The sequence below is a fragment of the Oncorhynchus keta genome, chromosome 6, assembly GCF_023373465.1.
Source record: "Oncorhynchus keta strain PuntledgeMale-10-30-2019 chromosome 6, Oket_V2, whole genome shotgun sequence".
Lineage (NCBI taxonomy): Eukaryota > Metazoa > Chordata > Actinopteri > Salmoniformes > Salmonidae > Oncorhynchus > Oncorhynchus keta.
The window spans coordinates 42,883,912-42,905,970 of record NC_068426.1 but is presented as its reverse complement, the minus strand read 5'-3'; the positions used below and the strand labels follow the sequence as shown (position 1 = coordinate 42,905,970).

The following is a 22,059-nucleotide window of genomic DNA, read 5'->3' as shown; positions in this document are numbered from 1 at the left end:
TTTTAATTTTATTAAATGATTTAACCTTATTTAACGAGGCAGGTCAGTCAAGAACACATTCTTATTTACAATGTTATGTATTGCTCATCATTGGTGTCGGCTGTTGTTTACTTATTTATTTGTTGTCTTATCACATTATTGTACAAAAAAACGGAAACGTAGCTAATACACCAGTATTTATTGTTTCGAGTGGTCTTTTTAGTGGTATGGGGATCCAGTATTGCGTCGCTGATTGCATTGATTGACAGATCATCCCTGAAGTTGTTTTATTGCGTAAAATTGCATTCACATTATGACGTTGGCTGAGTTACCGTATATAATGCGATAGTTTATCTCTTTGGTAATCACTTGGTAAAGTTTTACATGATGGGAACATAGGCTCCAGCCATAGACTTTAACCATGGAGGATAATAAGGTAAGCCTATGAATTGCTAACAGAGAAGCCCCATGCAGTGGTGCAGGAACCGCTGCACCGTCTTTGTTTATGCTGCGGCGGGAGCCACAGGGTTTACAGGACATGCCGATAGGGGAGCCGCAAGTAATGGCAACTGGGTGGAGGTGTGGGCTAACGTTAATGTGGCGCTAATATTATAATTTTTAATATTGTAAAAAAATGTATGCATTATAATAACCTCTACATCAAACCGTGCTTCTACACCTGCATTGCTTGCTGTTTGGGGTTTTAGGCTGGGTTTCTGTACAGCACTTTGAGATATCAGCTGATGTACGAAGGGATATATAAATCGATTTGATTTGAAATATGATCCTTGCAAAGATAACAGCAGTAGGCTATTTATCATAATTCTACCGAAATTATAATAATAATAGGTGACTTCATAACGCATTAATTACGAATCTTGATATCAGGCAGTAGGATCTATGTGTATTTATAGCGAAAACCTGTTCTGTAAAAAAAAAATGTATATATTGGCCATTATAAACTGGGTGTTTTGAGTCCTGAATGCTGATTGGCTGAAAGCTGTGGTATATCAGAGCGTATACCACGAGTATGGATATACCACAGGTATGATGAAACATTTATTTGTACTTTTCTAATTAAGTTGGTAACCAGTTTATAATAACTGTGCGTTGTGTCATGTGTAAGAACAGCTCTTAGCTGTGGTATATTGTCCATATCAATGAGCATGTAAAGAATGGTCTAATTTCTTCCAGAGTTTAAACGAAGATGATCCACGTGATCATCAAAGTTTGGAAGGTCAAGTCCAGAAAATTAAGAATGATATCCTGGGTTTAAACTATCCAGAAGATAGTGAAGTGAAGGATCCCCTGCCTCAGATCGAGCTGAAGGCTGTGACAAGGAGAAAAGTTAAGGTGAGAGAATAGACTGAGGAGAGAAAGGGAAATCTGGGGTCTTACCTGTCCACACTTTAAACCTGTCCAATATGCCATATAACATGTTGTTGTGAGGTTGGAGGGTAATTTGTCCTTACAACAGACTTCCATCTCTTAATATTCAATCACCAATTGTTTACTGTAGCTCTTCTCAAAGGCCTGTATAGCAACGGCAACATACAGTATGTCATTGACTGTATTGTCTTTTTAGACCAAGAGGAGGACCAGTGCCAACAGGTCCACAGTTGAACAGAGCACTGATACTGATGCTGCCGAGAGAGATTTAGTTGATAATCAGAGTTATGAAGATGAGGATAAGGTGAAGAAGGATCCCCTGCCTCAGATGGAGCAGGATGCTGTGAAGAGAAATAAAGTCAAGGTAAGGGAATAGATTGAGCAGAGATGTGGATATTTGTGATATATTTCATATCTATAACCTGCCCCTACAGCATGTTGCTCTGAAGAAGGTAAATTGCCCATGCAATACCCTTTTATCTCCTAATAGTAAATCTAGGGCTGACTTATTTGGTCGACAGTTTGGTCAATAGGCTGTTGGTTGACTGGGATTTCTTAATTTTTTTTTCTTCATGGTGCACATGGACACCTGTCTGATTCGCGCCTGTCTCAGTTGACTAATCCATTGCCAAGGCCACAGGGATGGCACAGTCCATCACGCTAAGACGTGATACTGAAATTGTATATGGTTATATTATGTAACAATAATGGTGCAACACTAATAAATCAAATATTATTTTATAACAAATGCACTTTCTCTTGCATTGGATACGGTCGCTGTCCGTGGTTCTGAAACATAATCTTCAGTGCTCCGTAGAATTGCCGCCCTTTCCTATGTTGCTATGTGCATAATAGCAAAATTAACCAGCATATTGGGATTGAGAACAATGCTGAAGAGAGGCAGCAGCAGCAGCAGAGACTGGGAAACAGCCCTTGCCTTAGCCTAATTGTCTAATAAAATTGAGGAGAGAGGAAAACCCAACTAAATTAGGTCTATAATCAAAAGCCTAATTGTTAAATGTGCTTGGCTTTGTAAATCATCCATATATATATTACCAGTCAAAAGGGTTTTCTTTATTTTTACTATTTTCAATCCGGAAAATTTCAAGAACTTTGAACGTTTCATCAAGTGCAAACACCATCAAGTTGCAAAAACCATCAAGCGCTATGATGAAACTGGCTCTCATGAGGACCGCCACAGGAAAGGAAGACCCAGAGTTAACTCGGCTGCAGAGGATAAGTTCATTCGAGTTAACTGCACCTCACATTGCAGCCCAAATAAATGCTTCACAGAGTTCAAGTCACAGACACATCTCAACGTCAACTGTTCAGATGAGACTGCGTGAATCAGGCCTTCATGGTCAAATTGCTGCGAAGAAAGCACTACTAAAGGACACCAATAATAAGAAGAGACTTGCTTGAGCCAAGAAACACGAGCAATGGACATTAGACTGGTGGAAATCTGTCCTTTGGTCTGATGAGTCCAAATTCCAAAAAATGTCTTTGTGAGAGTAGGCGTACAGATGATCTCCGCATGTGTGGTTCCCACCATGAAGCATGGAGGAGGTGTGATGGTGTGGGGGTGCTTTGCTGGTGACACTGTCTGTGATTTGTTTAGAATTCAAGGCACACTTAACCATCATGGCTACCATAGTATTCTGCAGTGATACGCCATCCCATCAGGTTTGCGTTTAGTGGGACTATCATTTGTTTTTAAACAGGACAATTACCCAACACATCTCCAGGCTGTGTAAGGGCTATTTGACCAAGAAGGAGAGTGATGGAGGGCTGCATCAGATGACCTGACATCCACAATCACCCAACCTCAACCCAATTTAGATGTTTTATGGATGAATTGGACCTCAGAGTGAAGGAAAAGCAGCCAATAAGTTCTTAGCATATGTGGGAACTCCTTCAAGACTGTTGGAAAAGCATTCCAGGTGAAGCTGGTTGAGAGAATGCCAAGAGTGTGCAAAAATGCCATCAAGGCAAAGGATGGCTACTTTGAAGAATCTCAAATATAAAATATATTTTGATTTGTTTAACACTTTTTGGTACCTACATGATTCCATATGTGTTATTTCATAGTTGTGATGTCTTCACTACTATTCTACAATGTATAAAATAGTACAAATAAAGAAAAGCCTTGAATGAGTAGGTGTGTCCAAACTTTTGACTGGTACTGTATACATATATACAGGAGTAAGACAGATATAGCTTCTGTTGCCTGTTTGAGTATTTGTTTAATAGACTACTGATTCTGTGAGCACCAAGCCTCATGCACCGGCAAAATGTTGAATTAAGCAATTTCACAGATTCGGCTGTTTTTAATCTTTGCTATGCTGTAATAATACAGTGTCACCATCGGGCTCCTTCTTGAGTCATTTGTGTGTCTTAATTATTTAATCAAACAGTGTGCTTAAAGCATCAGACAAGCTCAGTGCCTATGTAGGTGATTGTATTCAAATACATAGGGTGTGTCTGATATGGAAAAATACATTTTAACATTAGAACAGGATGACTCTCGGTCTACAAAGATTTTTTTGGGTCGGGGACAACCCTACAATCAGTCTTACCCTTGCTCTACTCAAAGGGCTGTATTGGAATGGCTTCATACAGTATCTGCGTGTATATCATTGACTATTGTCTTTTTAGACCAAGAGGACCAAGAGAAACAAAGTGGAGCAGATCACTGATACAGATGCAGGTCATAAATTAAACTCTAATTTCACTGAATGTAATCCTTTTGCATGTAAATGTAATTTAGTATGGACATCTATTGAGCAGAGTGCACATGTTATACTTTCTTGGGTACTTAATCACAAAGTACACAAAGTTGCACATGTTATACTTTAACGCCATGGTAGTGGGTTCAATTCCCAGGACCACCCATACGTAGAATGTATGCACACATGACTGTACACAAAGTAAATGGCATATATTATTATTATATTACATACTTGCCTTAGAATGTTCCATGTTTTCTGACTTCTTTACCTTGGTGAATGCTGCTTTGGACACAGGTCCCTCTACATCTGTGGAATTTTCTGGGATGACAGTTCAGGGGACATCTCACGAGGGACAATCTAATGAAAAGATCCTGAGTGAGTGTGTCTCCAGGGCCTGTCAGACCAGGGCTCTTGACCTCCCGCCAATCGATCCGGATGCTTTCAACCCGATTATCATCCGGTTTCTGGAAAAACTTACTGAGGAGTATGTCCAAACTTCTATTGTAGTATTTGAATGCAATGTCATCTGGAAGATTTTATAAATTGTATGTGTGTTGGTGTGCTTTTTGGTGCTAAAAACATCTAATTATCTCCTATAGGCAATGGAGGCAGTTAAACATTGGCAGGATGGACCCTGTAAGTCCCTTAATAACCCTGACAATGATTCATAGATATATTAATAGATGTTTCAAGAAAATTAGATACAAACCTTTTATCTATCGACAGTATCATCCACATTATGACAAACAGTTACATTCAAAGAGCTTTTTAGTAGCCTACTGCTTTTCATGCTTTCCAATGTATGCCACTTTCATGATTCTCATGAACATATGTGAGATTGTTGGTATCTCTTTGAGGAGCTTGGTTTCAGAGCCCGGCAATGAGTAATCTACCTACACTGTTTCGGTCCTACAGGTGATGAGGGCATTGCTTGCAGAGATGTGCCTGGAGATTGTGCGGTTTGTATCTGAGGCCATCCTGGAGGTCATCATCCCTGCAATTTTCCGTTTTGTACGGATATACAGCCATGTGTCTCCAGTATCCGGCAAGTCTCTGACAGAATCAGAGAGATCCTCTAGCACAAACCTGAAGGTTCACAAGAGAGGCAGCAGCAAATCCTCAAGGTCTTGCACGGCCAAATCAAGCTCCTCTCGTAATGGGTATGTTCAGTCATTCCTAAAGAAACCGGTTTCACCTAACTATTCATAACCCATTTTTTGAAAATATGTTTTGTTATCTGTATAACAGTTTCCTCTTAATGACCAGTTTAACTGATTATTGAATTATGCATTAATGTGACTTCAGTGTCTACTATTGAATATGGAATGCTGTATTGTTTGCTTTGTATTCTCAAAGGTCTCAGACAGTGTTGCCAAATACTCAGGGAGATTGTGAGTCTATATCATCTGAGCCACTCAGGGACTTTTTTGGGATCACTGAGGACAGTCTCCTCACTGGTGTCCAGGATTCCTTCAAAGAGTCGCTGAACAATGTCCTCTGTATCCAAAGAGAGGGCCAGGTAGACACTCAAAGTCTATCCCGGGTTATTGTTGGAGAAGTGTCAAAGAAGGTCAATTCCATAATCTCTGTGGCCATCCAAACTCCCATCTCTGGCCAAATGTCCCCTGTCATTTTTGCCAGTGGTGGTGTCTCCAGAACCAAGGTTGTTGAGGAGATGGTGTCTCTCGTTTCCAACATACTTCAGATGTATATTAATGGGAAGAGTGTTGAGCAGAGTGTTGTTCTCAGAGAGGATGGTGTTGAGGAGGTTCAGACCAAGGCCACTGAATCGATCCGGGAGATTGTTAAAAGATTCAGGGGTTGTACATCATGTTGTTCTGGCACTACATCATCTAGTCCAACTCCTAGGATAGGTGAGATCAGAGACCTTATGATTGACCCTGAGGGCTCTGAGTTGGTAAGTACCTTTGTTTCAGACATGGACAATCTTACCCAGTTTATCAGGGCATCCTGCTCTCCTGCACAGAGTGAGCAGATCCTTCTTGAAAACCATCAGAGTAAGATCTGGTCTTACACTGTTGGCTGTTACTACGACATGAAAAATATGCTGAAGAGGATTCTTACCTGTCCAGAAAAAGGGGATCTCGCAAGTACATTTGTGAAGAGCACAAAAGATTATTTCACAATGGTTCCAACTTTTTGCCTGGACTTCGATCATTCCAGTAATGGTGAGGCTGACACATCGGACTCCATTTCTTGTAAACCACTTTTAATAACCCCCTCATCTATGAATAAACAAAAAGGACAAAGTGAGACCCCAAAACCTCTCAAAAAGTATTTGCAAGACCAAGTCCTCCTTGACACCACAAAAGCGATTGCCAGCCAGGTTCTAGTCTTGTATAAGACTGAGGTGATGGAGAAGTTCTCATCTTCTGTTGGAGAGTGTGATTCTGAAGAGTCTCTGGAGGCCATTCTATTTGTGGATGGCATCATGTCTGACTTGAATGATTTCACCAGTTCTTGTTCCCCCTCACCATGTGAGTTGTTAGACAGTGAACAATATCTCTCCCATCTCACTTTTAAACTTGGTCTGCAGGACAGCACCACCAACAGTGAATCTACCCAGAATCTTCCAGTTATAAATATGAAGAAACTCTCCAGTGTGTCTTTCCAGACAAAGGCTAGAAAGGCAGTGAGTGAAGCTCTGAGATCTACCAACCCCTTTACAAACAGCTTACTGGGAGACTCTGAAGCATCTAAATTGCTGGACACTTTTGTAACAGATGTGGAGGCTGTTGTTCAGTCCATGCAGGCACGTGAATCTGAAAATGTCCAAATTTCAAAAGTGAGCACCCTTTCTGCTGCTCGTATTATATATCATAGATTTCGAGAAATGCTGAGGCGGTTTCTCATTCCCTGCCAAGACAATGTAAAGGTCATCGATGGTGTTACACCAATACATGATGACACTCTCAAACAGGCTCCGAGTGAAAGTTTAGATTCTCAGGTGACTTGTAATAGTGATTCTCTTGAAATCCAAGCGGACCTTCAAGCCTGTACCAAGGAGGTCATTAGTCAAATCCTCACTGTGTATCACTCTGAGGAATCCATGGAGGAATGCTTCTCTAGCCTAAAAGGAGATACAGAAGACCTGTCCAAGCTTTTGGATGTCGTTGTTTCTCAGATTGACGTCCTTGCCGCCTCCAAATCATATTTATCTGTTGATGACTATGCTGTCAATACACAGGACAATTTGCATGGTGAGATCAACAATGATGAGGAGGAGGCATCCTCTAGAAGTCTTAAATCCACAGCCTTTGACAAACTATGTACTGAGGAGTTTCAAACTAAAGCCTCACATATGGCTGGTGGGATCCTTCAATCAGGGTTAATTGGCATTGTAAATACCAGCCTTGATGGTAGAAGTGCAGACATTTGTGCAGAGTCCAGTAATGATGGTGATGATAGAGATGTCAAAATCCTTCAGAAGAGTGGAACTCCACCTTTGTTCACCTCTTCTCTGCACACCAATTCTGCAGCATCCAACATCGTCATAAGCATCACTAAAGACCTTAATAGCTTCACCCAGATGACCAAAATGTCTGATGCTTCAGTGTCTGGCCAGTTAGAGACCTCCCTGTCAGCTTCAACCCTTCCTGTCAGTGTTCACAACGGGGCCAATGTGAAAGGAAAGATCATTTGGCCAGGCACTGTTAACCTGTTCAACAATGTGTTCACCAAGGTCAAGGATTTTTTTGCCCAGCAACAACCGGTCCTCCTAGACAATGTGGTTGAGGCCCCCAAACATGCCGAATCCATATGCAGAACAGCTACTTCTACACAAATGACTTACAGTGAACATGAAGGCAGCCAGACCAGCATGGTAAATTATTCCAAAGCCTTAATTAGTCAGACTCTGATGACAATCCAGAGGAGAGTGTCTATGTCAGAGAGGATGAGCACTTCAGAGAAAGGCCTCTTGACTCGTTCCATTGTGGGCTCCATGTTGGAGGATGTTGACATGGTGAGAACTGATGGACACGAGATACACCGGCCATCCTCCTCAAAGTCCTCCCTGTCCATCACCTCTGACATGACCAGAGGGTCTCAGAGTGATTTTACAAATTCTCTTCCAGGCACTCCAGTCCCCAATGACTGGCCTGTTGAAATCTATTGTCCTATCATTAGGAGTTCGGTCATTGATATGAGTGAGTCCTCAACTCATTCACAAGGGTCAACAAATTACACAAGGCAAACCATCTCTGCCATAGTTGACACTGTTATGGAGGTCATTCCAAGAGAAGATACAGAACACATAGCCACTGCAGATGATGTCACTTCTTTTACAAGAAGACTTGCGAGACTCAGCCCCAGGGACGGTCTTCAGAACTTCTCACATGAGCTCACTGACAAAGTTTATGAGCTCATAAAAAGTCACAACACCCCCCAGGCTCTTTTTGTGCCAGCTGGCAAGAGCGTGTCTGACTCTATTCTTTTGAAGCTGAAGACAGGATTGAATGCTTCTGAAGAATCCAGGGAGTTTCCATCTGACCTTGTGTACTCCTTTACTATGGAGTCAATAAAACGTCTGCTACAGCAGATTGTCTTCTGGCTTCCTCCACCATCACAAGGATCCGATTTATGCCAAACTATCATCTCTGATGGTTCTCTGCAGGAAACAAGTCGGCTTATGCCGAGCTCTTCTTCCATCTCCATTAGTTCCTCACAGGTTTTCTGTGACACAAAGAGCCTTTTCACCAATATAATGGTCAATCAGGTCATGGATACCTGTTCTGTGGTCTCCAATTCATCAGAAGAATTATCAGAGTTGATGAACATAATCAATAGGTTGTCCCCAACTGATGCTGGAACACTGGACTCTGACAGACCGGCTCTCATGACCACTAGCCGTCAGTCTAGTTCCAAATCATTGCCTAGACCCTCTCTGTCTGGCAGCAGTACACACAATGGTGGAACTGTGGATATTCAAGTTTTAGGAGAGGTGGAATCCAAGATGGACAACAAAGATCTGGAGATGTCTAGTGTCTCTGTGCATCCATCAACTCCATCAGCCATGAACTCTGATACACATGCATCATTTGACTCCACTAGCAATGACTACACCTCTTTGGTACTTTTACTGATTGTTAGATTGCTGTCAATGATCACCCCTATCACATTACTGGAATCCTCTGACATTGGTGAAACATCAAGAGTTCTCACAAAGAGGATTCTGTCTGAGTTCTGTGGCACCTCAGGCCTTGAACCAACTCAAGCCTACCCCCAGAATCTGAAAATCAAAAAGATTTTCAAGGCTGTCTACATGGGGCTTCTTCAAGAATTTGGGTCAGAGAAGATGCTCCAGGTTGCAATGAAGTCAACGGATTATGCATTTGACGATGCCCTGGTCAAATTATTAACGAGGGAACTACTAACTAAATGCAATGAGGCGAGCTCTTCACCTCCCTCCATGACACAGTTGTCATCACACAATGCACTTGGCAGTGACGAGGTAGGTAATTCTGGGCTTCCAACAACTGGTATAAAGGAAAAGAAGAGAGGAAGATTCAGCACTCTCTGTGGACTCAATCCAAAGGTACATATGTCATCAAAATACAAATTGTAAAGATTATTTTTATTAATTACATACAGTATGATGGTAAACACTGATACCCTTTTTGTGCAACTGTATAAATGACTGTTTGTTACCCAGTGTACAAAGAAGGTCAACAAGAAGAACCACTGCACTCCAACACCTTCCCAGAACCAGACCCCTGCCGTCAGTGAAACAGGTAAGTCAATACACTCAAATCTGTACTGAACAAAAAACACAACATGCAACAATTTCAAAGATTTTATTGAGTTACAGTTCATATATGGAAATCAGTCAATTGAAATACATTCATTAGGCCCTTATCTATGGATTTCACATGACTGGGTATATAGATATATCAGCTAAATGGCATATATTATTATTATTATTATTAGATATGCATCACAGATACCTTAAAAAAGGTAGGGGCGTGGATCAGAAAACCAGTCAGTATCTGGTGTGACCACCATTTGCCTCATGCAGCGTGACACTTCTCCTTCGCATAGAGTTGATCAGAATATTGGTGGGAACTGGAACACGCTGTTGTACACGTCAATCCAGAGCATCACAAACATGCTAAATGGGTGACATGTCTGGTGAGTATGCAGGCCTTTCGACATGGGGCAATGCATTATCATGCTGAAACATGAGGTGATGGCGGCGGATGAATGGCACGACAATGGGCCTAAGGATCTCGTGACGTTATCTCAGTGCATTCAAATTGCCATTGATAAAATACAATTGTGTTGGTTGTGCGTAGCTTATGCCTGCTCACACCATAACCCTACAGCCAACACGACGCCATATACGTGGTCTGTGGTTGTGAGGCCGGTTGGACATACCGCCAAATTCTCTAAAACGACATTGAAGGCGGCTTATGGTAAAGAAATAAACATCCAATTCTCTGGCCACAGCTCTGGTGGACATTCCTGCAGTCAGCATGCCAATTGCACGCTCCCTCGAAACAAGTCAACCAGCGTTTTTCCTTGCTCCTATTTTTCTCAGTCTCTGTCTCTAAAACATCTGTGACATTGTGTGGTGTGACAAAACTGCACATTTTAGCGTGGCCTTTTATTGTCTCCAGCACGAGTTGCACCTTTGTAATGATCATGCTTTTTAACCCACAAGAGTCTACGCCCTGTCTGGGCCGAGGGGTTTTGTAACGGCCTTACTGCTATTAGCCCATACAAACGCATTGAATAACAGATTCACTACATGGAACTGAAGTGTCTGTCCTAAATCTGAGAGATATAAGTTGATGAATATATATATAGATATATATGTATTTTGTTTCCTGTTTTTATCCACTAAACAGTCTAAGCCCTGGGGGGGCCTATGTGACACTTCTGCGTTAAATAGGCGGATTGAGACTGCTAGGCTACCTGCTGCCCTACATTTGTAAATTATGTAGAATATTACAATTTAAATAATAATAATGCAATACTAATTTTTCACACTAACTAGGGTCAGTTAAAGAAAATGTTATGTTTACATTTTTTTTCTCCAGCAATTGTCAATGATCAAGACTTCGACCGAACAGAGAGTATATGCTCCACCAAGAAGAAACCAAGGAAGCGTTCGCTCATTTCCAGGATGTTTTCAGCTATAGGAAAAGCCTTTTCCAGTCCCTTTACTTCCTGCTATAAAAAGAAGAGCACCTAATCTATATTTCAAAATAAATATTTGAAATGAACATAATTGCATTAATTCTTCATGTTGAGTGTTTTTCATTATATATTATTGGATGATATAAAGTGTAGTAGTAGTAGAAGTTGTATAGTTGACTATATTACTTTTAAGATAAGATAAAAATAAGAATAGTGTGCACTTCTAGGTACAGTTGAAGTCTGATGTTTACATACACCATACACCTTAAATGTACACCTTAAATGTACGCCAAATACATTTAAACTCAGTTTTTCACAGATCCTGACATGTAATCCTCGTAAAAAATCCCTGTCTTAGGTCAGTTAGAATCATCACTGAGAGTGTTGGACTAGTAACCAAAATGGTTGCAAGTTCATATCCCTGAGCTGACAATGTACAAATCTGTCGTTCTGCCCCTGAACAGGCAGTTAACCTACTGTTCCTAGGCGGTCATTGAAAATAATAAATTTGTTCTTAACTGACTTGCCTAGTTAAAAATATTTATTTCAGCTTTTATATCCTTCATCACGTTCCCAGTGGGTCAGATGTTTACATACACTCAATTAGTATTTGGTAGCATTGCCTTTAAATTGTTTAACTTGGGTCAAACGTCTCAGATACAGAAGACTCAGTATACGATGGTATGATAATGATTGAGATGGTGATTAAAATAATGATGACAAGCGGTACCCCACCCTACCCTAAATCATTCGATCTGATTAATTCAATTCAATGCAATTCAATCTTTGAGGGCTGCAACCATAGAAATACAATTTATTTACACGAATAATAAGCTATTGTCAACTTCCCGTCTATGCTTATCTTGCTCATTGCTCACTGTCAATTGCTGACTGTTACCCTATGTGTGCAACTATTATTGATTTCTCACAGAAAAATAATTTGGTTGCAAATGTACCTGGGGCCATGTAAATAATTGTTAGACTACTCGTTTTGAATCCACCGGTGGCAACTTGTGTGACCATAAAAGTCTGTGTGCGACTTGGCACAGTAAAATCATTTGGTTACTGACCTGCCCTACATCATAGAAGGCCCTTCAAGTTGGAACTAGGAAATGTTGACATTTCTGACTCACTAACTCGTTATGGAATGATGATTTCAAGTTTCCCACTTGTGAAGTATCAGAATCAACCAGTAGGAAGCTCTACGCTATAACCGTACATTAATTTTAACTCTGAGGTTCCAAGTTTCCGATGGCATGTGAATGCGTCAATAATTGCTCTGGTAATTTTGAATGTTCAGTCAGTGAGCATTATGGGTAATTATCCTACATACTTACATCAAATACTTTATGATAGCATCATCTCCTGTAGTAACAGTGCCATTCCAAACACAATAAATGTGAAAATGAACAAAGATACAAAATATTGCTAAAGTGAAGAAAATCAGCTCAAAATTGTAGGAGGAAATGCCCCTGCAGCAGGGAGGCTTACGGTATTATAATATATTGTGGATAACATTTATATAATTTGTGTATTTACAGTATCAGTACGCATACAAATGAAAGTATATGCTCGGGATTGATCTACACTGAGTGAACAAAACATTAAGAACACCTTCCTATTGAGTTCCCCCCCTTGGTGGTGGACCATTGTTGATACTCAGAGAAAAGTGTTGAGCGTGAAAATCCCAACAGTATGGCAGTTCTTGACACAAACTTCTACCATACTCTGTTCAAAGGGACTTAAATATTTGGTCTAGCCCATTCACCCTCTGAATGATACACAATCCATGTCTCAGTTGTCTCAAGCCGTACAATATATTTTTTAACCTGTCTCCTCCTCTTTATCTATACTGATTTAAGTGGATTTAACTAGTGACATCCATAAGGGATTATAGCGTTAACCTGGATTCACCTGGTCAGCATATGTCATGGAAAGAGCAGGTGTTCTTAATGTTTTATACACTCAGTGTAACTCATTGGCACTGAAATAAGTTATTTTCAACCATTAACTGGGGCCTTGTTGAGGCCTTATCTTGGTAAGTAATTGCTGATTGATAATAAAGTATTATTTTGATGTATGGAAAAAATATGGTATGCAATTCCTATGTAGAGAAGGTTCTCTCTGGTAGTTGTTCAATATGACTTGAACTTGTACAGCTTTTACAGGGGACACCACCACGGGACAGCCCATACACTCATTGCTAGAGATCGAACTTCAGGCTCCCTCCAAAACCACTGAACCCCTCAACACACCGGAAAACTTTACGATGCACACCCTTAGAGGGAGCCGGAACAGGATAACTCCCTCCAAACTCACAAAGACATAGAGGAGGAGGAAATATCCAACACCCAGGGAGAGAGAACGAGTGACCTCAGTCGAATACAGTCAGAAAGAGGAGGTGGAAGAGGCGTTAGATAGAGGAGTAGGTTACCCCAGAGGCCATTCCTCCTGTTCATGTGAGCAAGAAAGAGCAGAAGGCTTCTGAGCAGCCAAATGGCAGGCAGAGGGAGAGGTCATAGTGATTCACACCCACAGAGAGAAAGACAACCCACACAAGCTCTTGGTTGAGATGAACCACACAGAGGTAGAGGCAGAGGGCTTTCAGCGCTAGCCAGTCAGCCTGCCTGCTCTAATCCTCAAGTCAATTGTATTTAAATTCATGTTTTTAAAGATTTTTATTCAATAATTGAAAAGTCCCATTTACTTAATGATCATTTTTCACTGTCTTCAACCCTCAAGAACCAGGGTGAGTCTGGGTCACCCTTTTACTGGGCAAACACAACTTGCATATCATCATAGACTAGGCCGAAACGTTAATCTTTTAACCTTGCTTGAATAAAACAATGCATTTTTTTATAGTGGGCTTTTTCCTTTTCTATGATGATTCAAATTTTTGGTTGCACCTCAACTCAACGTTGGTTGAGCGCCCTCCGTTTTTTTGTTGTGAAATAATACATACTTTTTTAAATGGACAAAGTAAATGATTCAAAGCATTAAATTGGGGTGTTTCCCACTTATTTACACAACCTACTCCACACTTGCAAAGTGAAAGTTCATAGAAAAGTTCTGAAATTAAGTAGTAAACAGAAGAAAAGCAGAATTGAGTTAAATTAAAATGCGAATAATTTAATGGTCTATGGTTCAATCCCTTTTCTGCAGGTGTGATGAATAATTAATATTGTTCCTCCTCTTCCTTGTGGCAGGCGCAGCAGCACACTGTCCTCCAAAGCCTGCAAAATAATCACCGGACTGCCCCTTTCCTAGCTCTGCATGGAACATCCAGTGTCACATCCTTGGTGACGTGTGGGGTGACAGAATGTAAACAAATGAAAAACGCAGCTTCTTAACACTGGCCAGTTGAAAGGTTCTACTAAGATGTCATGACAAACGGCACCTGTCAGAGTGCTCTCTAAGTGTTACTCACCTGCTTGGATGTCAGCTGGCAGAGTGGCGAAGATGGCCATCGTGAGAGTCCACAACCTCCAAGAGGGAAGAGATGGGCTCTGCCTCTGTATTAGGGGTGATGTCCACCACATTCAGGTTGGGAGAAGCCGGGTCTGCCTCTGTGTTAGTGGTGATGTCTTGTACCTCCAGGTGGGAAGAAGCCGGATCTGCCTCTGTGTTAGTGGTGATGTCTTGTACCTCCAGGTGGGAAGAAGCCGGATCTGCCTCTGTTAGTGGTGATGTCTTGAACCTCCAGGTGGGAAGATGCCGGGTCTATATTATGGGTGACAACAGCTGATGAGCTCTTGTACTACAAGGCACCAAGATGTCATCAGAACAGGCATCTGTTGTTCTCTATCATTGCTACTCACCTGCTTGGATGTCAGCTGGTAGTGTGGTGGAAACGGCCACTGCGAGGACAGGGGGGACTGGTAGGGTGGCTGCAGGGGGCTGGAAGCAGCTCTGCACCTCGTCCTCCACAAAGGCACAGACAGAGCTCATAAAAAGGGCTCTGCAGGTCATCGGTGGAGAAGGATTGACTGATTCTCCCGAGGATCGACCGCACAGAGTCAAAAGCAGCAGCCCAGGAGAAAGGGATGTGAGGGGAAGGGTCCTTTAACATGCAGGAGAGCTTCTCCACTACGGCCGCCACCATGCCCACGGCCATCCCACTTATAAGGATTGGGTGCTCTGAATGGCCTTCCTCTGGCTGAAGCCACAGGGCCAGGAGGAGCCTGGGCACCACCTCCACCGCCACCTGAGATGGGCTGAGCAGGTTGCTACGGGGCTCATTGGACTGCTTGCCCAGAATGCTCCTCACAGCTCTTTCGACGATGCTGTGGACCTTAGGATCGCTGAAATCAACAAAAAGGAGAAGACAACGCTAAACGATGTGCAATGTGCTCACAGAGAACACTGTCTTAGTCTGTTTCTGCGTAGTTCCAGATGTGTAGATAAATGGATCAAGTCATATGCAGGGCAGTACATGGAACTCACATGTCAGCTGGCGAGGTGGGGAGGGGCGGAGCTTGCAGAAAGCCTCGTGCTCTACGTTCATCATTTTTAGGCAAGTGTTTACTTCCCAGGCCTGAAGTATGAAACGGGAAGTCCCATTAGTGTAATTTCACAACAGATCTATTCTGCTGTGCTAACTCGTTGTTGAAAGGCTAGTAGAGCTCACTAACTTGTAGTATGTCTCTAACTCTCATTCTCTTACCAGCCGAGCGAGGTCGTTTCCCTCCTCCAGGGTTTCATTCCACACCCTTCAAATAAAACACAGAGCAATTCAACTTTCCTGGCTTCTGATTTTTCTGTTGTTTATTTTACCCACATCTCCTGGAGTGCTGCTGGTGGCAGGGAATGGCAGTGAAGGTGAGTGCTGACGTGGTACTCACCTCTCCCTAAGGGATTTTTTGCCCTGAGACACCAGCCAGTTGCTCATGTGCTCCGTGGTGACATGGGGCGGGACCCGGCCTTGACTCTGGAGCAGCAGATAATGGACCATGAGCTTCTTCTGCAAGATGAGGTAAGGTGTGAGACCGTGCCACGAAATACCATATCATGTGCTTTCAGAAGGGCCTCTCGCAACATTTCACAACTGCTCATGCCTCACAATTTGCAAGTGATAGGAAGAACTATTTTGACCACCTTCTCTAAACTGTCTTGAAATACAACTCTCTTTCTGTTTTTGTGGGATGAATCTTACCTGTTTATTGTAATATGTTTCCTCCCAGCAGGCCTGCAGAGTCTGAAAATAAAGGCTGCTTCTACAAAATTACCTTTGTGGGACCATAAGTGAACTCCGGAATGCACCAAACCCTATCCATGGTAAAATGGGGAAGAAATGCAGCACTATAGATATACGAGATGCTCTAGAGATAACAGGAATGACTTAAAGTCGCGAATGATCAATGGCTGGAGTCCTCCAATATGCTGCACTTAGAATTGAGTTGTAGCCGATGTTTGGCGCAAAATAGAATGTTTACATTCTATTGCCATGGAGAAATGGAATGTTTGGAACCTGTATAATTCGGTATGCTTCTCTTTCTTTATTTCGTGGAACATTAAACTCTTTATTATATGTCATAATGTGTATATGAGGATGTAGGAGCCAGATTCATGACGCGATTATCCAGGTGCATGTTGCTTAGACCAACTAATCCAACCTTGGTTTACAAGTTAAATACATTGTTTATATATGCCTATACAAATCTATCGACCACATCCATTTAAAGCAATGATTGTCAATTGAAAATGTGGTTGTTGTGTTATCCTGTTGTGCGGCTTGAGTGTCAGTCCCCTTAAGCACATTATTCCAATATTTTTCCAAGCTCTGAATTGACACAATGGACACTTTTGAAAAGATATTCGGTTAAAAATAAGAGTATGAATGACAATAAACGTATGACTTGGATTGTATGCATAATAGTGTAGTAAACAATATCGCTCAGCGTGGGAACCTTTGGTGTTTGGAAAGTATCCGTTTTTAGTCTCCATGACACGTATCACTTCGTTGTCTTGTTGGTAATAGTAAAAATGCATGACAGTCCGCATTGTAATCGTCTAACAGGTGTTTTTCCTTTTGTTTCTCACAATAAACAGACATTTGAGAACGGAATTGCTTACTGTTGTACCTATGATGCACAGACACACAAAAGCTGTACAGTGTAGTTTGAATAATCAGTTTAAATTATTTGCAGATGTATTCCCTATCATTTACAAATCGAAAGATGTAACATTTGAAGTGAATGTGGCAGAACAGTTTAGCATAGAGTTCTTGAGGGAGTCTTCTCCTTCAGTCTTTTTGCCTCCGAGGCCTCGTTTCTCATTACATGGGATTTCCCCAGTGCCAACTTAACATGAGATGAATTCCCTGTAGCGTGTATTTTACTGGAGAATGATCAGATTGCTTTGTTTAAACCAGAATTAAGATTTGGTCTGAGAAACTATGCCGATTATAGCATAATTGATATTTTTCTATACTTTTTAAATAAGGCAATGTATATATGACCCCCTTTCAAAGAGTCGCTCATTTATCACTTTCTTGCAGATATACAGTGCCTTCAGAAAGTGTTTATACCCCTTAACTTATTCCTCATTTTGTTTTCTTACAACCTGAATTCCAAATGGATTAAATTATAGTATTTTTTATCATCTCACCAAGCTGCAGACAATACCCCATAATGACAAAGTGAACATATGTTTTTTATTTTTTCTCAAATGTATTAAATTAAATACAGAAATATCTAATTTACAATATTCACACAGTATTCACATTTAAGTATTCACAATACATGTTAGAATCACCTTTGGCAGCGATTAAAGCTCTGAGTCTTTCTGGGTAAGTCTCCAAATGCTTTGCACCCTTGGATTGTACCATATTTGCAATATCACAATATATACAGTACCAGTCAAAAGTCTGGACACACCTACTCATTTAAGGTTTTTCTTTCATTTTACAATTTTTTACATTTTAGAATAATAGTGAAGACATCAAAACTATGAAATATCACAATTGGAATCATGTAGTAAGAAAAAAGTGTTAAAACAAATCAAAATATATTTTATATTTGAGATTCTTTGAAGTAGCCACCCTTTTCCTTGACCACTTTGCACACTCTTGGCATTCTCTCAAACCTTTTCATGAGGTAGTCACCTGGAATGTTTTTCAATTAACAGGTATACCTTCTTAAAAGTTCATTTGTGGAATTTCATTCCTTATTAAAGCGTTTGAGCCAATAGGTTGTGTTGAGACGAGGTATGGATGGTTTACAGAAGATATCCCTATTTGGTAAAAGACCAAGTCCATATTATGCCAAGAATAGCTCAAATAAGCAAAGAGAAACAACAGTCCAACGTTACTTAAGACATGAAGGTCAGTCAATACGGAACATTTCAAGAACTTTGAAAGTTTCTTCTAGTGCAGTCGCAAAAACCTTGAAGTGCTATGATGAAACTGTCTCTCATCAGGAAGACCCAGAGTAACCTCTGCTGCAGAGGATAAGTTCAGTAGAGTTAACTGCACCTCAGATTGGAGCCCAAATAAATGCTTCACAGAGTTCAAGAAACACACATCTCAACATACACTGTTCAGAGGACTCTGCGTGAATCAGGCCTTCATGGTCGAATTGCTCCATTGAAACCACTACTAAAGGACGGACACCAATAATAAGAAGAGACTTGTTTGGGCCAAGAAACACAAGCAATGGACCTTAGACTGGTGGAAATCTGTCATTTGGTCTGATGAGTCCAAATTTGAGATTGTTGCCTTTCAATGTGTGTGTAAAGAATCCAGGGTGTTAAATTGTCACGACTTCCGCCGAAGTTGGTGCCTCTCCTTGTTCGGGCGGCGTTCGGAGGTCGTTGTCACCGGCTTTCTAGCCGCCACCGATCTACGTTTCTTTTTCCATTTAGTTTTTTCTTGATTGTACACACCTGGTTCCCCTGATGTTTTGTGCGTGATTGTTCCTTGTTGAGTGTTAGTCTTCTGTGTCATTGTGTGTTTTTCCCTGCGTGGAATTTATGATTGTTTATTTTTCGAGTAAAGTACGTTATTTTACTCAGTTCTGTGTCCTGCTCCTGACTCCGTCCTCACCTCTGCACACTGACACTTGACAAGTTGGGTCTACTCATCATTATAAAACTATTTGTTGATTGGTTTAAAATCCGTCAGAAGCTGCTATCAATTCATGATGGCTCTGAATAAGTCTTGACGGAAACAGAGCTTGTTTTGCCAAGGAAAGTGAAAAGGACTGAGGGAAAGTAAAATGGAAAATACATGGAAAGGAACATGGAAGAACCTCAAAGAACATTGCATTTTCATGTAACATCAAACATAACATCAACATGCATCTTATATTCCTGACCATACAGAAAACCACATGATATCAACTGACATTTTATGCGAAACCATGTGAAAACATGTAGATGGCGTTGTTGCACTGTTGTACTGTTGTAGCAGGAGAAACAGCAAGTTCTGACCAAGCGCTCACCATTCTGCAGAATAAGGACCAGAACTTTACAGAGGTAAACTGTGTCTGTTCTTTTACTATTACAGGTATGTAACAGAACTTCAAACGTTCAACTATATAATAACATGCTATTTAACAACTTTGTCCAGATATCACGTTAGGAAAGGTTTTGTTTTGGCTTTGTGTCGAACTGAGTGAGAGAAGGTGATTTACATTGAGTGAGAGTATATGTTAGCTTGATGCTAGCTGAGGTACAAAAAAACGATTTACGAGTCACAGAGTTGCTGAGTTGCTTACTTGAACTGGATTTTGTCCAGGAGATTTTTTTTTATCAAGAATCCATTTGTTACGGATTTCTGGGTTGGTTTTACATGTTATTGGTTGTTTTGTGTAAAATTGTGCTCACTAGTAAACTGGGGTGGCATGGTAGCCAAGTGGTTAGAGCATGAGGTACAAAAAAACGATTTACGAGTCACAGAGTTGCTGAGTTGCTTACTTGAACTGGATTTTGTCTAGGAGATTTTTTTTATCAAGAATCCATTTGTTACGGATTTCTGGGTTGGTTTTACATGTTATTGGTTGTTTTGTGTAAAATTGTGCTCACTAGTAAACTGGGGCGGCATGGTAACCTAGTGGTTAGAGCATTGTGCGAGTAATCGAAAGGTTGCAAGTTCAAATCCCCGAGCTGACAAGGTACAACATTTGTCATTCTACCCCTGAACAGGCAGTTAACCCACTGTTCCGAGGCTGTCATTGAAAATAAGAATTTGTTCTTAACTGACTTGCCTAGTAAAATAAATAAAAAATATATGTTGCGTTCTGACCTTTATTTACTTTGTTTTGTATTTATTTAGTATGGTCAGGGCGTGAGTTGGGGTGGGCAGTCTGTTTGTTTTTCTATGATTTGGGGATTTGTATGTTTCGGCCTAGTATGGTTCTCAATCAGAGGCAGGTGTCATTAGTTGTCTCTGATTGAGAATCATACTTAGGTAGCCTGGGTTGCACTGTTTGTTGGTGGGTGATTGTCTATGTTAGTTGCTTATGTCAGCACATGTCTCAATTATATCTTCACGGTCGTTATTTGTTTATTGTTTTTGTGTTCAGTGTTCAGTACTTTCTTTAATTAAATATTCATCATGAACACATACCACGCCGCATTTTGGTCCTCCGATCCTTCTCGCCTCTCCTCTTCAGATGAAGAGGAGGACGACCGTGACAATATACATATGAGATGAGTAATGTAAAGTGGCATTGTTTAAAGTGACTAGTGATGCATTTATTACATCCAATTTTTTATTATTAAAGTGGCAAAGAGATTGAGTAAGTATGTTGGCAGCAGCCACTCAATGTTAGTGATGGCTGGTTAACAGTCTGATGTCCTTGAGACAGAAGCTGTTTTTCAGTCTCTTGGTCCCAGCTTTGATGCACCTATACTGACCTCGCCTTCTGGACGATAGCAGGGTGAACAGGCAGTGGCTCGGGTGGTTGTTGTCCTTGATGGTATTTTTGCCTTCCTGTGACATCGGGTGGTGTAAATGTCCTGGAGGGCAGGTAGTTTTCCCCCGGTGATGCGTTGTGCAGTTGCTGTACCAGGCGGTGGTACAGCCTGACAGGATGCTCTTGATTGTGCATCTGTAAAAGTTTGTGACCTTTTTTGGTGACAAGCCAAATTTCTTCAGCCTCCTGAGGTTGAAGAGGCGCTGTTGTTCCTCCTTCACCATGCGGTCTGTGTGGGTGGACCATTTCCTTCCTGTTTGGCCCTGTCCGGAGGTATCATCGGATGGGGCCACAGTGTCTCCTGACCCCTCCTGTCTCAGCCTCCAGTATTTATGCTGCAGTAGTTTGTGTCAGGGGGCTAGGATCAGTGTGTTATATCTGGAGTACTTCTCCTGTCTTATCCGGTGTCCTGTGTGAATGTAAGTATGCTCTCTCTAATTCTCTTTCTTTCTCTCTCTCGGAGGACCTGAGCCCTAGGACCATGCCTCAGGACTACCTGGCATGATGACTCCTTGCTGTCCCCAGTTCACCTGGCTGTGCTGCTGCTCCAGTTTCAACTGTTCTGCCTGCGGCTATGGAATCCCGACCTGTTCACCGGACGTGCTACCTGTCCCAGACCTATTATTTGATCATGCTGGTCATTTATGAACATTTGAACATCTTGGCCATGTTCTATTATAATCTCCACCCGGCACAGCCAGAAGATGACTGGCCACCCTTCATAGCCTGGTTCCTCTCTATGTTTCTTCCTAGCTTTTGGCCTTTCTAGGGAGTTTTTCCTTGCCAACATGCTTCAACACCTGCATTGCTTGCTTTTTGGGGTTTTAGGCTGGGTTTCTGTACAGCACTTTGAGATATCAGCTGATGTACGAAGGACTATATAAATA

General features: G+C 41.4%; 1 protein-coding gene across 1 annotated transcript; it reads left to right on the top strand.

Moving 5' to 3' along the window:
- The first annotated feature begins 1,009 nt into the window (after positions 1–1,009).
- Positions 1,010–11,378, top strand: LOC127906018 (uncharacterized). The gene is made up of 10 exons (XM_052520082.1): positions 1,010–1,024; positions 1,174–1,332; positions 1,565–1,732; positions 4,024–4,075; positions 4,392–4,581; positions 4,697–4,733; positions 5,013–5,257; positions 5,454–9,654; positions 9,772–9,850; positions 11,159–11,378. Exons 1-10 carry the CDS (start codon positions 1,010–1,012, stop codon positions 11,311–11,313), a joined length of 5,301 nt encoding a protein of 1,766 aa, XP_052376042.1. The 3' UTR covers positions 11,314–11,378.
- The last annotated feature ends 10,681 nt before the right edge of the window (positions 11,379–22,059 follow it).

Excerpts from the sequence above, each read along its gene's own strand:
- LOC127906018 (XM_052520082.1), top strand. Across the intron at positions 1,333-1,564 it reads TGACAAGGAGAAAAGTTAAG|ACCAAGAGGAGGACCAGTGC; the intron begins GTGAGAGAATAG and ends TTGTCTTTTTAG. Across the intron at positions 4,734-5,012 it reads ACATTGGCAGGATGGACCCT|GTGATGAGGGCATTGCTTGC; the intron begins GTAAGTCCCTTA and ends TCGGTCCTACAG.